The sequence below is a fragment of the Hibiscus syriacus genome, unplaced genomic scaffold (assembly GCF_006381635.1).
Source record: "Hibiscus syriacus cultivar Baekdansim isolate YM2019G1 unplaced genomic scaffold, ASM638163v2 tig00110348_pilon, whole genome shotgun sequence".
Lineage (NCBI taxonomy): Eukaryota > Viridiplantae > Streptophyta > Magnoliopsida > Malvales > Malvaceae > Hibiscus > Hibiscus syriacus.
The window spans coordinates 1,378,795-1,396,553 of NW_024062699.1; the positions used below are offsets into that span (position 1 = coordinate 1,378,795).

Here is a 17,759-nt window from a genome sequence, read left to right on the forward strand (position 1 = left end):
TTTAATTCACTAAATCATCCAAAAAAAACAAAAGAAAAGGTGTTATTCCTTTGAATTGTTAATATGACATTGTTAAATTGTAATGTTTTTCTTGTAGTTTTCCATTTTTTGTGGTGTATGATGAAAATCTAATAATTAGCCAAGCGATCTACCATTGCTGGTTCTAGGATGATGTTAGTATTCCAGTTTTTCCAAGGCAAAACAAGTTAAACATGTTATTTTCTCTCCTTCAGGTACCGATTCTCCGGGGTAAAGTCTATGCCATCAATGATGCACTGCCTGCTGATGGTGCAGCTGATGACTACGAGACTTGTCTCACGCACTTGGTTAAGAGCAACGTGATTAGTGTCTCGGCCGCGACTGGGTTTCCAAAGTTCGATCTCATGCTTCTGGGAATGGGACCAGATGGACATGTGGCTTCTCTCTTTCCAGGCCACCATCTGGTCAAGGAGAACGAAAAGTGGGTTACCTTCATTAAGGACTCACCAAAACCACCCCCAGAGGGAATCACATTCAATTTCCCTGTTATCAACTCATCTGCTAACATTGCACTCGTGGTGTACGGTGCTGGTAAAGCTGGTTCAGTGCATGCCGCATTAAGAAACAGTCAAAATTCCGATCCGCTGCCTGTTCAGATGGTTTCACCAGAAGGGGAGTTGGTTTGGTTCTTGGACAAGGATGCTGCTTCCAATCTGTAAGTTGTATGTTATAGTTTATCCGAGTTGCTTATAAATTCCTACCTTTGTAGTCTGAGCAGTGGTTGTGCTACTGGAGTTGTCTCCGCTTTAGTTATCGACTGCCGAAAGATGCATGCTTCGTTAATTTTTAAAAAATTAGAAAAAAAAATTACATGAAAATCTATGATATTAATGTAACAATTCACAAAATTATTATGACAATACTCGATGAACGATGATGTGGTAGGTTTACTTAATTGATTATTTTAAAAAATTTGAGGATTTTTTCTTTTTTAAAAAAAGAAAAACTTTATTTAAATTAAAAATATAAAATATAACATTTATTAAGATATTTAATTAATTAAATATAAAATATTACAAAATTAAATTATTAAAAAATTAATTTAAGGAATACATTGGAACCATATTGATTTTTTTTACAAAAGTTTGAGAGTTTCGAATACTATTAAATAAAAAAATTATTGTTAGAATAATTTAAACATGTGTAAGTTAAGTTAAAACTCTAGATATAATATATTCTTACTTTTTGAATTTTCAAAATAATTTTAATAAAAATACTGAAAACATCTCTTGTATGTTTTTATATTTTCACTTATTTTTGTTTTTATTTTCTAGAAATTATTTTTTAATTGTACAATTAAACACGTTTTCTCTAATGTTTTCTATTTTATATGAAAATGAAAATAAATATATTTTCTAAAACCAAATAGACCCTAAGATTTTAGGATTTTTTTTCAATTTTAAAGAAATTAACTTTTTTATAATTTTAATTTTTTTAAAAAAAAATCAAAATTATATAAGTATGACACGTATCACTTAACGAAATTTTTTAACGACCATTACGACCGAGACACTTAAAATGATAACGTTTACAACGTTAAACACTAGATTGATAAAAGTTTGATCACTTTTTATATTAAACCTTTATTAATAAAATAACCTGATTTGGACTTTTTGAAATATATGAATTTTTCATTGCAACTGTTATTTGTAGGAGTGTTTAAACAGTTAATTCGACCCCGTTCAAATCGAATTTTCATTAATTGAATTAAATGGTTTTTTCTTTAACCATTAACCGAACCAAACTTTTTTTAAAAAATAATTTACTGACTAGTGTGAGAAAAAATAATTGAATCTTAGTTTTTAATGATTTTGAGTTTAAAATATGTATTTAATATATATATATATATAACATATTTAATATTTTGAGTTAATTCGATTAATTAACAATTTCCAACGGAATTAATTGTTAATTGAATATTGAAAAAAGATTAATTGTTCTCCAAACGAACTAATTTTATGATCGACTAAATTAATTGAATTAGTTCAATTCAATCAATTAATTCGATTAAAACTGAGAACTGGGTGACTGATTTATCATTCAATTATTCCTTCATTTTTTTTTATTCCAAAGGTGGCGTCTCCTGGTGTCCCGAGGATTTCAAGTCCATAAGTCTTGTTGGCAGTATATATAAAATTTTAGCGAGAGTGCTTGCGAGGAGGCTGTCTATTTGTTTGGGTGAAGTGGTAGGTGATACACTGTTTGCTTTTGTTCCTGGGAAACAAATCCTTGATTGCTCTCTCATCGAAATTGAAGTCATCGATATGGTTCGAAAGAGTGGCTCGAAAGCTTTAGGTTTTTGAAGTATATTTCAAGAAAGCATACGACTTCGTAGATTGGCCGTTCTTATTGGAAAGACACTTTTCCTCGCACTTATTTGTTAGCAATAAAGAAAACCGAAAAGGTATGTGAATTTGGTATCGTTGTAAATTGTATTTGGCAATGGTAGGTTAGTCTGAGAAGAATTATCTTCGGTTGGGAAAAAACAGATATGAGATGACTTTATTAGAGTCCTCAACAGATTTTCGTTCTCTTCTTTATCTCATGATAGCATCAGATGGATTGGAAACTCAAATGGTATTTATTATCCTAAACTCTATTGTAATTTATCAGCTTCTATTGGGATGAATCCGACAGAATCCTAAAAAGTTGTTTGGTCTAATCTAGATCCTCTCAAGGTTCAATTATTTTCTTCGAAGTTGTTGCAAAGAAGAGTTGCTACTAAACTGGAATTATATAAAAGAGGTGTTATCTTGTTCATCAACTGTTTTTTTTCTTGTTCTATGTCAAGTGGAATCACTGTCTCACTTGTTTTGTCATTGGCTAATATCTTGGAGAATTTGGCTGCGATGATTATGTATATAGGGAGTTCAAATAGTCATGCCTAAGAATATCGTCATTCTTTTTTTATCTGGTTGTGTTTCCCTGTAAATGATGTATCAAAACAAGTTTGGTACATGGTTTTCTTTGGTATTGTGTGGTCAATATGGCTTTTTCGAAATGAATTTTATTTTAATGGGAAACTTTTGGACGAAGCTCAACCCTTTGACATGTCGATTTTGAGGATTATCTAGTGGTGTAAGTGTAAGTGGTCGGATAATTTGATATCTATATCTGATTTTATGATTGATCCCTACATAGTTTCTACAATTAATCTGCCTTGCAAGTCGGTTAAATCTTGGTGTCCTCCACCTCAAGGGTCTTGAAATTTAATGTGGATGGAGCTGTTGTTGGAAGCTTTGGAGTTGTCGGGATTAGACAAACATTGTAATTATCAAATAAATTTTTCTTTTTTCTCAAATAAAATAAATTAAAACATAGTATAGAGAATAAAGAGTCAATCCACATGGATTTAAAAAATTTCAATGTCATGTTGTGTTGATATTAATCTAAGTAAAATTGTAAGTAAAAAAGAAAAAGGGGTTTGTTAATATAAAAATTAAATAAAATTAACTAAATAAAATTGACAAAGGATGAAAGTAAATAGTTGACAACAATTATGATGGAAAATAGCCTTAAGCATTGTTTTTCCTTAATTCATTTCGATCATCGAAAGAGATTTTACTTCGGGATTGATGTTAATTAAAGTCTACAATGCTCAACCCTTGTAACTTACTTTTCTTTCCAGTAAACATATATTCTCAAGTAAATCTTTTAAATTCAATTATTGTTTAGACTAATCATGGCTATCGCTGTTAGCACCAAAACAACTTTAAGCGCTGAAAAGTCCGACTCGAATTATGTTGCCTCAATGAGAATTGAATTCGATCTCAATTTTCCTTAGCATGTAATCGCTAAGTGTGTTCATAAGAAGTCGAATTTGCTATCAGTCGACTCTTCCTCCCAACTATAAATCATAACAACATCCAGACCAACGAGTTCTTTTTGAAATTAAAGTGTTGAGATTTTTAAATGAAATGTCGATTGTCAATCTAAATTTACATAAAATTAAGAATGATATAGGAATATATTAAGTGTTATTCAATTCTCACTAAATGGATGAGTCATCGCTAAGTCATTGGCTAATTAAAGTGTAGCTAACCATAATAGAAATCATATTTAGCATTTGTTTAAAAAGAAAATAAAAAAAATAAGTAAAAATAAAAAAAAATAACTTTAATAAAAACCCAGGAATTTTGTAAAACCAATGAAACAAGTAGATTCGTGCAATACCTCAAGGGGATATTTATAGTTTCGGATTCCTAAAAATAACATGAAAATTTAAAATAAAATATCCAAAAGATAAATACTGAAAATCCAAAAGTAGTTTTCAAATTCAAACTTAAATTCTTTTTTTTTTTTGAGAAACTAAACTTAAATTCTTAAATAATGTAATTTGTCTATAATGTTGATTTGACTGCTTCTAGAAAATGTTGTCACTTACTGTACCTTTTAAAAACTGTCATGGTAGACTGCATCATGTCTCCAGCCACAATCAGATGATAAAAAAATGTAGAATGCGTCTTCTTGTTGTTGATTTTAAAAAATAGATTCATGCACATAATTAAGTGAAACATAATCAAATCAGTAGTAATAAATTGTGGAAGAATTAATAAGTAAATATATTCAATTTAAAACACTCATCAGCATAGGTGGAATTACGAGAGACGATTCAAATAAAGTATTGTTGCGTTTCTCTAGATCTGTCGATCTTATGGATCCAACAAATGCTGAAATTTTGGCTATCAAAGAAGCTTATTTATTATTCCGAGCATCCAAGTGGTCCAAAAATCACAGTTTATTAATTGAATCCGACTGCTCTCTGGTTCGTAACTGGTTAAAAAACCCGCTCACATTTCCACATCCATAGAAAGAAGAAATCCAAGAATGTTTAAAATTGCGCAGCTCTTTTGTGTGGAGGGTGAATCTCATTCGTAGAGTTTTAAATTCTGATGCAGACTCTTTGGCAAAAAATTACATTGGTAGGTCGCAAGCTATGCTTTGGTTGGCTCATTAAACCTATTTAATATGATTCGATTGTTGATATCGTTTGATTTCGTTTGAGTTCGAATAGGAGGCCCTTAAGTCCTGATGTCATCATTATGAGATGGGCTAATCTATATTGCTGCAAAGTGTCATAATTGGCTTCTCTTGTTTCATTTTTGCACTAATAATAAGGTATTGGTTATAGAGTATATATGTTCGGACGGTTTTCTTGCTATGAGCAGGTTATGACTGAGAGTTTTCGATTCCTAGTCGTCGCATGACCAGGTGTTAATCTTATGAGAATGAGTGGACATCAGCTGCAAATTCAATAGCGAAAACAGGATTTGGTTGTTTCCAAGAGATTTTTTGGGTGGTTGATCGACTTTTTAAGGTTTTTTTTATTTAGCTGAAGGGTACTGTTCTAATATAGTGTTGCATATTTTTGTTTTGTATCGGTGCCCTTCTCCAGTCTTGATGTCACTAGTTAATTAAAGAGTGATCTTATAGGGAGCAGCTTGATGCCATTGGATTTTGTAATCATTTGCCAAGTAAACGTGCCTGTGTGGCTTTAATGTAGCGAACTCGCAATTTATTTGGCTCTTTTGACATTTTGGAGTTTCTTAGAAGTTATCATTGAAGCTTGAAGGGGTCGTGAGTACAGTAACTGCAAAGGTTGAATAGGGTTGATTTTGTGTCGTATGTGTCTTAGGTAGAATATTTGCTCTAGATAGGATTGTTGTCTGGTGAATTGGATGTATCGGACAAAGGATGTTTTCATTGTGTATCAATGATGGTTAATAATATAATTGGAAACTCTTTCCCCTTTTGCTATTCTGATTGAGTTTCAACTCAATTGAGATACGAGGGTTTTAACGAGATCCATATTTTTTTTTCAAAAAAAATTCTGTGAGTAACCTAATTGTTACCATCAATTATTTATATACCTTCTATTATTCTGTGTTCGATTGACACTCCTATTATTTGCATGTGACATGATTAAAATATTCTAAGACTGTCGAACCAGATGAAACATAAACCACACTTCAATATTTATATACCTTCTATTATTCTGTGTTCGATTGACACTCCTATTATTTACATGTGACATGATTAAAATATTCTAAGACTGTCGAACCAGATGAAACATAAACCACACTCCTATTATTTATATACCTTCTATTATTCTGTGTTCGATTGACACTCCTATTATTTGCATGTGACATGATTAAAATATTCTAAGACTGTCGAACCAGATGAAACATAAACCACACTTCAATATTTATCATATATCTTTAACTATTTATATAAACATGCGTGCAATCACTCGCGTATACATGCTGCCTTTACTTCACTTCTTTAGGGTTTTTTTTTCCTTGAGTGTGCGTTTTAGCCCAATATTAAAGTTTTTTTAAATCTAAAAAACACCCAAAATCCAAAACATATTGTAATATCACCCTTTCCACTTTAATTACTAAACTAACACTCGTTTGAATATTTTTAACAAGGAAGATTACAGGTTTCAATTGAGGTGACATGCTAACTTGGAGGTACATCCTAGGGGGAGCGACTTACGTGGAGGTGGCAAGAAAATTGGGAAGCACATCCTATCCTATGGGACGAGCCTTTCCCAGATTTTCATAAATAATATTTAAACAATATACTTTAAAAGAAATTATAAAAATAAAACTAAAGTGACCAATAAAGTAATTTAATACATATTAAATTTTTGAGTTAAAAGTATAATGGTGTATGTTTATATAGGCATAGTGTATCTTTTAGGCTATATCTATTAGTAATGTAAGATAAAAGCTAAAAATGATTTCTTCTACTTTTTTTCTCTTGGGATTAAGTATACAAAAGATATGTCCAACTTATGTTTTTTTTTAGTTTAATGTCTGACGTTTATTTCGTTCTATTTTAGTATCTAACATTCCATTATGTTACTCAAAATGAGTTAAACCATGACGGACCGTTAAATTTGACCGTTAACCATTAAAAATGACACCTGGCATATTTTTGTCAATATTAAAAAATAATTTCTGAAAATAAAAAATTAATTAAAATGAAAATTTAAACTTTATTTAGTTTTTAACCGTGGTAAAAACGTGATGGCAACGAAATCTCGTAAAAGAAAAATCTGCTCGAGTAAAAATGACAATGATTTCCCAAAGGGGATGAACTCCAACGATCGAAGACTCCTCTAAGGGCGGACATTAAGCCCAACGTTGTCGTTACTACAGATGGTAGTGGAACATACGAGAGCATCAACAAGGCCTTGGCTGAAGTTCCAAAGAATAATCCCACACGGTTTTTTATTTACGTTAAGGCGAGCATTTACAATGAGAACGTCAACGTTACCATGGGAATGGACAATGTCATTTTTATCGGAGATGGTCCGACCAAGACCCACATCACCGGCGAGTTGAGTAGTGAAGTTCATAAGCTTTCCACATTTCACACCGCTATTGTCAGTAAGTAGTATATATATATTCATATATTAAGTTATAATGATCTTTAGCATTATTATAATAAAATGTGTGTGTTCTTGTATTTGGTAGCTGTAAATGCGGAACATTTCATAGCCGAGAACATCAGCTATCAACTGCTACATGTCCGTCTACTACAACTACAACTACCACTTCAATGGCTATCAAGTCACCCTTTTAACCCATAAAGAGAGGCAGTATTATAGCAACTGCATCATCAGTGTAGACATCCGTTTTTGTCCAGTCTTTTATTATTATTATTAATTACATATTTTTTACAGGCCTAAACCTAAAGCCCAACTACAATCATTCAACCTAAATTACAAGCAAACCCAATACAAGCCCCAAAAGGCCCAACCCAGTTACAAGCTGCTGACCCAAGTGGAAGCCCAACAGTACCCGACCCTGTTCAAACCCGGATAACCGGTCCAGCCCACGTGTGAACCCAATTAGGGTTTCCCAGCAGTAATCACCAGCCCTTGGATCTGAAGGCATCCAACGGCTCAGATTCTTTCAAAGTTGGGTTTCACCCTAATCCTTCAGATAGCCGCCGCTCAAGCCGAGCCTCTCCCTCGCCGACCGCCTCTGATGTCGCCGTCAACAAATCTGATCGAACAAGGACATAACATGCATCCATCAGTCACAGAGTAATCCATCAACAGTCAAGAAAAAAGAAAAATATAAAAGAATAAATCCAAAGAAATCCCGAAAAATTGGGGCTCTATCAAGCTGGGAATATAGGGTACTCGTACCCTATTCCCTTAGAAAAGAAGAGACTCCACCATAAAACAAAGAGAAAAATATCATAAGGGAGGGGGACATTCAGAAGGGAAAAAAGCAGAGGAAAAATAAAAAAGAAGAAGAAAAATAACAGAGAAATGGATACTCAAAATAAGAAAAAATCGAGAGAGATCTTACCTTTAGAGAGAGATATAATTGTTGTGTCCCCGCCGGAGCTAGAAGAAACCACCACCGAAGTAAAATATTTCCCTTTCTCGGATCTAGGGTTCGAATAGGTGGGTTACGGTTTTTGTTTGGGTATTAGAGAGCTTGTTTTCGAAAAGAAGGGAGAGGAAAGCCAAAGGATGTCTCGGGTAAGGTTTCTTGCGCCATCTCCGCCGGCTGCGACGGCCATGACTGTTATTTCTTTCTCCACGGTGGATAAATAGGCGGAGAGGAAGAGATGGGTTGAGAGCATTTGGGCTCTCTGTTTTTAGAGAGAGAGAAGGGAATGAGAGAAATGATAATTTTGGCCGAATTTTGGCCTTGTTTTGGTCTTATACATCGCACAAAACAACGTCGTTCTAGATGGTATTCTTCTTGTTTCAGCGCATGGATTAATCATAGTTTAGGTCCTACCTTGTTTGTAATATTTCATTTTGGTAATTAATGAAACTTTGTCATATTTTACTTTGGGCACTTATTTGTCTATATTTGTGTTTCAATCACTGAACCTTTGTATTATTTTATTCCCTTTCATGTTCGAATTTAGCCATGACATTTATGATTTTAATATTTTGGTATCTATTTCACAAGGATGCATTTTGGTATAATTGTAACTAGTACTTCCATATTTATTGTGTAGTTTATTTTAGTCCTTAATAACATTTATGAGTAATTTACATTTTCAACACCTATTGTTTAATAAATGTTTGATTATAGCCTTTGTTTGTTTGATATTGCTGTTTGGTACCTCAAATATTAGTTGATATCATTTTGGTCCTTTAAACACTTATTTTTGGTATTTTATTCTGGTTTGTAATGTTCACTTATTTTTATTTTAGTCATTTATGTATGAATATATTTTACATATTATGTAGTTATTTGTAATATGTAAATAAATGTTCTTAGTTCTATTTACTGTAAATATTTTATTTCGTATATTTCCTATTGCATGTATTTCCATTGTATTTTTATCTATTGATGAGATTATTCGAATACTTTCAAGAATAAAAAATTGTAGAATAGGCGTGGAAAGTATTGCTTGACCGATTCAAACAAAGTGTGAACTTGAATAAATCGAAGTTATTTTTTAAAGTGCTAATTAATTTGTTCTAATTCAAATGATGAAATGCGTGTTGTTTTAAATAGCAATTTATTTTATTTTATGTAAATGTAAATGTCGATTTCTAATTTATATTCGATTCACGTTTTTAAAATCAATAGAGAGAATATTCGTTTTAGATAAGAAATAGACTAGATAACCTTCCTATTGGAGGATGTACAAATATCGTGATTTTTTATCGAATTAAGGAATGTTCCCTAACAAATCATTCGAAGCAAATTAATTAATTTTAATAAATGATTCATATTTTAACTTTATATTCGATTCATAATTTCCACCATTACGATAATGTGTAAGCGATTAAGTATCAATTTTGGGTGTTGTGCGGGTATTAATTATTCCCCACACGTAATCGTCTCCCGAACCAATTAAATCATATTTTTGGTAAACGCATACCAAATTTTGTCTTACAAAATGATTTTTATTAAAATTGTTTTAAAATACGTTTTTAGATATTTGACATACTTAATCCAAAGGTCGATGACGAATTTTATTCAAATTAATTCAAAAATACCAATTTTTCAAAATAAAAATTATAATTATTTTTTTAAAATAATATTTAATTATTTTCCGGAAAAAAAAATGGCTATGACAAGCGGCACAGTGTACATCATCTTCGGCGACGAGAGGAGCTTGTTCCAGAACTGCCAGATCATCGTGCAAAAGTCGACTCCCAACTAGAGTTGCATCGTCACAGGACATGCGAGAAATGATGAGAAAACCCTTAGGGTGCGTTTGATTCACGGAATGTAAGATTACCAGTGGAAATAAAAGATTACCAGGGAATAGGATTACTAGGAATGTTGTATTTTGTGTTTGGTTGGTTTAGCAAGAATGTAAGATTACCGTGTTTGGTTAAATGAATAAAAGATTATTGGAATGTATATTTGACCAAATTGTCCTTATTATATATTTGTATAATATTACAAATTGTAAAATATTTTTATATTTTATTTAAAAAATTAAATTCATGATATTTATATAATTTTTTTTACAAAATTAAAAATATAAAAAAGGTTTAATGAAAGGGTAAAAAAAATTTAACTCCTGAACTTCATATAAAATTTTAATTATAGACTTTTTTTTTGTAAATCTAAAATAATTTAAGGATAAATTTGTAATTTAACCTTCGTATAATTTTTATTATTCAATGACAGATAAGGATATTTTTGAAAAAAAATAAAATTTAAGGGTATTTTAGTCCAAAACGCGGTATTGTTACAATACCTAAGGGAATTGAGGTAATGACATTCCCGGTAATATACCCAAAAAAATATACTATTGGTAATAAAACATTACCGGGAATGAGATTCCCGACCAACCAAACATAGGAATGTGAGATTTTCATCCCATGAAAATCCCACAATCCTTGAACCAAACACCTCCTTAGGCCATCGTGCTCCAAAACTGCACAATCTTCGTTGACAAGGACTATCTCCCATTTAAGGACAATAACAAGGCGTACCTCACACGACCCTTGAAGCCATACACCATCACCATCATAATGCAATCCCAAATCGACAATATCATCACCCCTGAGGGTACACACTGATGAATGACACTATGGGACTCAATACCCCATTTTACGCCGAGATCGACAACAGGGAAGGCATCACGTTTTTACGACTGTTAAAAATTAAATAATGTTTAATTTTTTATTTTAATTAATTTCTTATTTTTTAGAAATTATTTTTTAATATTAAAAAACATGTCAGGTGACATTTTAATATGTTAATGATCAAACTTAACGGTCTGTCGTGGTTTGACCCATTTTGAATAACAGAATAAAACATTAGGCATCAAACTTGAACGAAATAAACTTTTGACACTAAACTAAAAAAAGATGCATATTAAAATTAAATATTTTATATGTTAAAATATAAATTAGAGTTTTTAATGGGCACCTTTTGAATACTTAATCCTTTCTCTTGTAATCTTTAATTTTTTATTTTTACTTAATTCACTAAATTAGAGTTTTTTTATTTTCTATTAAAATATAAATTAATGTTTATATTAATTAAAATTAAATATTTTATATGTTAAAATATTTAAATATTTATTTTTAAGGGTAAAGTATAGTAATTGTCACTAAACATTTCTAAAGCTTGCATTTAGGTCCCCCAACTTTTAAAACTTGCAATACAGTCTCCCAACATTTATTACGTTTGTAATATGGTCCCTCAACTTAAACCATTGTTAGAAAATTAGGGTAAATTATATAAATGGTCATTGAACTTTTCAGGCACTTGAATTTAAGTCTCTCAACTTTTAAAACAGTCCTCAATTTCATTTTAAACCCCAATTTCCAAAGTAATTCAATTTCATTCTAAACCCTAATTTCCAAAGTAATTTAATTTCATTCTAAACCCTAAATTCCAAAATAATTCAATTAAATTTTAAACCCCAAATTCTAAAATACTTCAATTTAAGGTTTAGAATGTAATTGAATTATTTTAGAATTTAGGGTCTAGAATGAAATTAAGGTGTTTTGAAATTTTGAACATGAATTTACTATTTGAAAAAATTTATTTCAATATAAATTTGAGGTTTGTTTAACCATCTATATCAATTTTGAATAACAATATGCACTAATTAAACATCCCGAATAGCAAAATGGAAGCACTCTATTCGGTATTTCAACTTCCCATAAACTCTGCTCATTTCTTTAACTTTTGACTATATGAAATTCGGAACACTCATTTAGAGCATTATGATTTAAGTACCACTATGTTCTTGCATGCTATTTTTTTATCAGATTTGAGTACCTAACCCTTCAGTGCATTACAGTGCGATCATTTATGATTCACCTGAATTTGCTCATACAGTGATCATTTATGATTTAGTAGAATCAATGGTTTAGAATGAAATTGAATTACTTTGGAAATTGAGGTTTATAATGAAATTGAGGAATGTTTTGAAAGTTTTAAAAGTTGAGAGACCTAAATGCAAGTGTCTGAAAAGTTCAATGACCGTTTATATAATTTACCCTAATTTTCTAACATTGGTTTAAGTTGGGGGACCATATTGCAAATGGAATAAATGTTGAGGGACTGTATTGAAAGTTTTAAAAGTTGGGAGACCTAAATGCAAGCTTCAGAAATGTTCAGTGACCATTACTATACTTTACCCTATTTTTAATTATGAGATAAATTTTGTTGAGAAATATTTTGATGAGAATATTTAAATTAAAATTAAAACTGAATAAATAATTTTATATTTTTATAATATTTTTATAAAACATCATCAAATCCAATTTGAGATCAAAAAATTGTATCTATAATTTAAGTTGAATCCTACATAAAAATATGAATTGTTATATTGACATAAACAAATATAAAGAAAACTGACTTTCAATAAAAAATAAATTCATTAAAATTTAAATTCATTAGATCACTAATTTTTATTTTGATAATATTATTCTTAATAGCCAAAAACATAAAAAGTAAATAATTGTATTGTAACAGTTTATTATTGACTATAAATGATTGTAACATTTAAATGTTTATACAAAAGTTTTTAATAAAATTTACTTAATAATTTATAAGATTAATTGTTTAATATTTTAAATATCAAATATTTAATTTAAATTCATATATATTTCAATAATAAAATTTAATAAGATGAAGACAAAGATGAAGCTCAATTCTTCTGGTCTAGTGTTCATTTTTTCCCCTTCTGCTAAGGTTCTTTGGGGGTTCTACTGGGCTATGTCTGGCGACATTGCTACGAACTGGCGTGAGATTTTTGCGGCGGGGATTGATCAGGAATTAGAATTTTTTTCGCCAGCGGTGATAGAGGGCTCCTGCGTTGTCAAACCGTCGAAAAATGTGTTTAAGGAGGGAATCTCATAGTGGAAATTTTCTCTTGTTGGTCAGTTCATTGGTTCGGCTCCAACTTTTGGATCTATACAGAGAGTTGTCTCGATGCTTTAGGGGAAGGCTTCTCCGATTAAGGTAAGTCTTATTGGGAAAAATTTATACGTTTTTTCTTTTGCCAATTCGGTTGCTAGGGACTGGGTTTTAGATAATGGTTCATGGCATGTACAACATAAACCGATCTTTCTTAGGAGGTGGGAACCAAATTTGAAGGAACTTCAATTTGATTTGAGCCAAATGCCTATTTGGATTCATTTGTACAATGTCTCTTTGGAGCTCTTTTCAAGGAGGGGCTCAGCTACATTGCAAGCACCGTTGGGAGGCCTCTTCATATGGACTCCGTTACAGCTGCTCGAGAGAAGCTTGAATATGCCCGAGTTTTCATTGAAATTACTGCTGGATTTTTCATTCAGGATCGCATTTGATGTGGTATTGAATGATGAATCAGTAGCAAGTATTAGGGTCTCTGTCCCATTGATGCCTAGTTCTTACACTGATTGTGGGCGTTTTGGTCACTCTGTGAAGTTATGCCCTCGGGGTAAAAAAACTGAACATGTATGGAGGGCCAAGGGGTCTGTCAAGGATAATCAGATTGTCCCTTTTGCTAGTGGCAGGTCCTCAGATGATGTTAGCGCCAATAATATAGCATCAGAGGGGTTTAGTTCTGGTAAGGATAATGATCAAGCATCTAATGATGACTTGCCAAGTAATCAGGTGGGAACTAATGGGTATCTTGTTGAGTGTCTTGCTACTGCCAAACCAGTGCTGGATGATGGTTGCGAGTTGGTTAACCAGATTGATATTATTGTTGATGTCAGTAAAATTTCTGAGGTGGGTATAGGTTTCACTGTCACAACCAAACAAGTTGATCATATAAATAATCCTTTGGTTAAAAGAGGTAGGGGACGACCTGCCAAAGAGGGTAAGATTACTGGAGGAGCCTCAAAAAATAAATTTGATATCCTCAACTCCTTAGATCCTGACAGTGTCCTGGAAATTCCTACTGTTGATTCTGGTAAAAAGTAGAGATGACCTTCTATGGGAGTTGCTAAGCTTTTTCAAGAGTTAAAAATGAAGAAGAAAGAGTATGTGGATAAAGTTATAAAACTTGAGGAAAGAGGGGGTTTTTCTTCCTCCACATCTATTTCATGTTAACCTATTTTTGGAACATTAGGGGTTTTAATAACCCCCTAAAGCAAGGAAAGTTTTTGAGTTGGGTTGTTAAGAACATATTAGTATCATTTGCCTACTGGAAACTAGAGTGAAGGAAAAAAATTCCTTAGCTATTCTGTCAAGTAAGTTTGGTGACTGGTAGTATTGATGTAATTATGATTATGCTGAAAATGGCCGTATTTGGGTTCTTTGGCAAAGTGATGTAGTTTGCCCCATTATTTCTTCTTTTGATCAAAGCATCACCCTTAATTATTGTTTTAAGAATATTGAATTATTCATTACTGTTATTTATGGCTCAAACGATGGCTCCATTTGCAAGCATCTTTGGACTCAACTTTGTTTTGTGGAAGCCTCTGTGGGAGATAGGGCTTGGCTAATTGGTGGTGACTTTAATGTCATACTCAATGCTGAGGAAAGTTCTGCTCAGATCAATGCTGGCACTTTGGCTGACATGGTTGACTTTCAAAGTTGTGTGGAGGACTTGGGGCTAACTGATCATCCCTACATAGGTCCACTGTTTACCTGGACCAACAAGCAACATGCCACTTACTTAGCACATAAACTGGATCGGGTTCTTGTAAATCCGAATTGGCTCGAAGTTTTCCTTGCCTCTGATGTTGAGTTTCAGGCACCTGGTGATTCTGACCACTGCCCTGCACTTGTATGGCTATACAAAAAGGTCCCTGCTGCCAAACCCAAACCATTTAAATTTTTTAACTTTTGGGCTATGCATCCTGATTTCATGTCCTTAGTCAAGGATTCTTGGCAAGCCCCAGTCAATAAAAATCCTGGTCAAACTCTCTATCTAAAGCTCAAGAAATTGAAAATACATCTTAAGGAGCTTAATAGGAATAATTACAATGACATATCTGGGCAAGTTTGGGAGAAGAGGGAAAAATTGAAGATTCTCCAACTTGTTAACCTTGATCTATCTACTGCTGGAAGAAATATCATTGCTGAGCTGGAAATTGAAAAGGAGTTGGGGGCTCTTGAACAAGTTGAGTTACTATTTTACAAGCAAAAAGCAGAAATCGACTGGATTAGGGAGGGTGATCAAGGTACACAATTTTTTCACTCCATGGTAGCTACTAAAACGAAATGCAGTAAAATTAGATTCCTCTACAATCAAAGTAGTACCAGACTCGACACTTTTGAGGACATGTCAAATGAAGTGGTTAGTTTCTTTGTGAATCAACTTGGAGTGGCTGACCCTGAAGTTAAGGCCAGTTCTGTTAGCTGTGTCAAAGATCTCCTTGGTTTTTCCTTGTCTTGTGAAGTAGCAGATAGTTTATGCATAGCTATTTCTGAAACTGAAATTAAAGAGGCCTTATGGGTACAAGGGAACAACAAGTTCCTTGGCCCAGATGGGTATAATACCTTCTTTTTCAAAAGGACATGGTCTATTGTTGGAGAGGATTTCCTGGTAGCTGTTAGATACTGTTTCAATCATTCTTTCGTGCTCCCTTCATTTAGTGCAATTGTTGTGGTGTTTGTCCCTAAAATCCCTAATCCTAGCTTAGTGAAGGATTTTAGGCTCATATCCTACTGCACGGTCGTCTATAAAACGGTTAAAAAAATTCTTGTAAACCGGCTCTCTTTGGTTTTCCGTGATATGATCTCTTTAAATCAAACTGCATTTGTGAAGGGGAGAAGCATAATAGACAATACGCTCCTTGCACAGGAAATTGTTAGGGGTTACTCTAGAAGTAAGATATCATCTAGATGTGCCCTTAAGATAGACCTACAAAAGGCTTTTGATTTCTTAAGTTGGGGTTTCATTAATGTGATATTGCATGCCATGGGGCTGCCTGAAAAATTCATAGGCTGGACATGGGCATGCTTTGCTAATCCTAGATATTTCATTGTTTTCAATGGTAGTCTTGTTGGATATTTAAAAGGAGCTAGATGAGTGAGACAGGGTGACCCCCAATCACCTTACATCTGTGTACTAGCAATGAATGTCTTGTCTAATCTCCTTAATATGGCAGCTGAAAAGGGTATCTTTAGCTATCATCCAAAGTGCAAGAGGATTGGGCTCACCCACCTCTGTTTTGCGGACGACCTCCTCATATTTTGCAAGGGTACTATAGATTCTGTTATGAGAGTGCAGGCTGTGCTGGACCATTTCTATTCCATGTCAGGGTTGAAGCTTAATGCCAGCAAGTACGAGATGTATGTTGCAGGCATTCCTGATGAGCAACTCAGTATCATCAAGGAAAACACTAGTTTCAAGTTGGGTAGCCTCCCAGTGAGATACTTGGGAGTCTCGCTAGTTACCAGGAAATTGGCTGTGAAAGATTGCCAAGGTTTTATTGATAAAATTAGAGCTAAGCTTAGCTCATGGGCCAGCAAGCATCTCAGCTTTGCTGGTCATTTGCAGCTTGTTCATTCTGTCTTACTCAACATCACTACCTACTGGAGCAGGCAACTTATTCTTCCTCAAGCATTTATCAGGAAGCTTGAGCAGTTGTGCTCTTGTTTCTTCTGGAAAGGGTCTGATACCCCGGCCAAAGGCGCACGTGTGAGTTGAAAGGTTATTTGTTTGCTGAAATTTGAAGGTGGGTTGGGGATTCATGATGTAGGTGGCTGGAATAAATCTTGTTCTGTTTAGTTAATCAAGAAGCTTCTGGCTAACGATGGCTCTCTTTGGGTGGCGTGGATGCGTTCTTATATTATAAGAAATGCTGACTTCTGGTAGATGGAAGTCCCTAAGATTGTTAGCTGGAGCTTTAAATACTTACTGGAAATTAGACCTGAAGTTGCTCCCATCTTTGTGGGTCTAGTCCAAGAGGTCAGTACGAGTTATATCTGGGACAAGTTGCGCCCCCAGCTCCTATGGTTCCTTGGAACCACTTGGTCTGGTTCTCGGATCGTATTCCCAAACATAGTATCATCGTCTAGATGGCCTTACTAAACATACTTCCTACTCGGGTAAGGCTTCTGCGCATGGGCATTTCCATAGAAACAGATAAATGCTTGATGTGTGGTGAAGAGGCAGAGATAATGAATCATTTATTCTTTGAATGCCAATTTTCAAGGGATCTTTGGGGATCCATTCTTAATCTTTGTTACATCTCTCGAGAATGTTGTAGTTGGGAGAGTGAACTGGCTTGGGCTATCTTACTATTCAAGGGTAAGTCCCTCATGGTGGTAATTCTTAAGCTTGTTTGGTCTGGGCACATTTATGGTATATGG

General features: G+C 33.3%; 1 protein-coding gene across 1 annotated transcript; it reads left to right on the forward strand.

Moving 5' to 3' along the window:
• The first annotated feature begins 127 nt into the window (after window positions 1–127).
• Window positions 128–800, forward strand: LOC120120791 (probable 6-phosphogluconolactonase 4, chloroplastic). Its single transcript, XM_039140319.1, has one exon. The coding sequence runs from the start codon at window positions 213–215 to the stop codon at window positions 696–698; it is 486 nt and encodes a 161-aa protein (XP_038996250.1). The 5' UTR covers window positions 128–212; the 3' UTR covers window positions 699–800.
• Window positions 801–17,759: the final 16,959 nt, after the last annotated feature.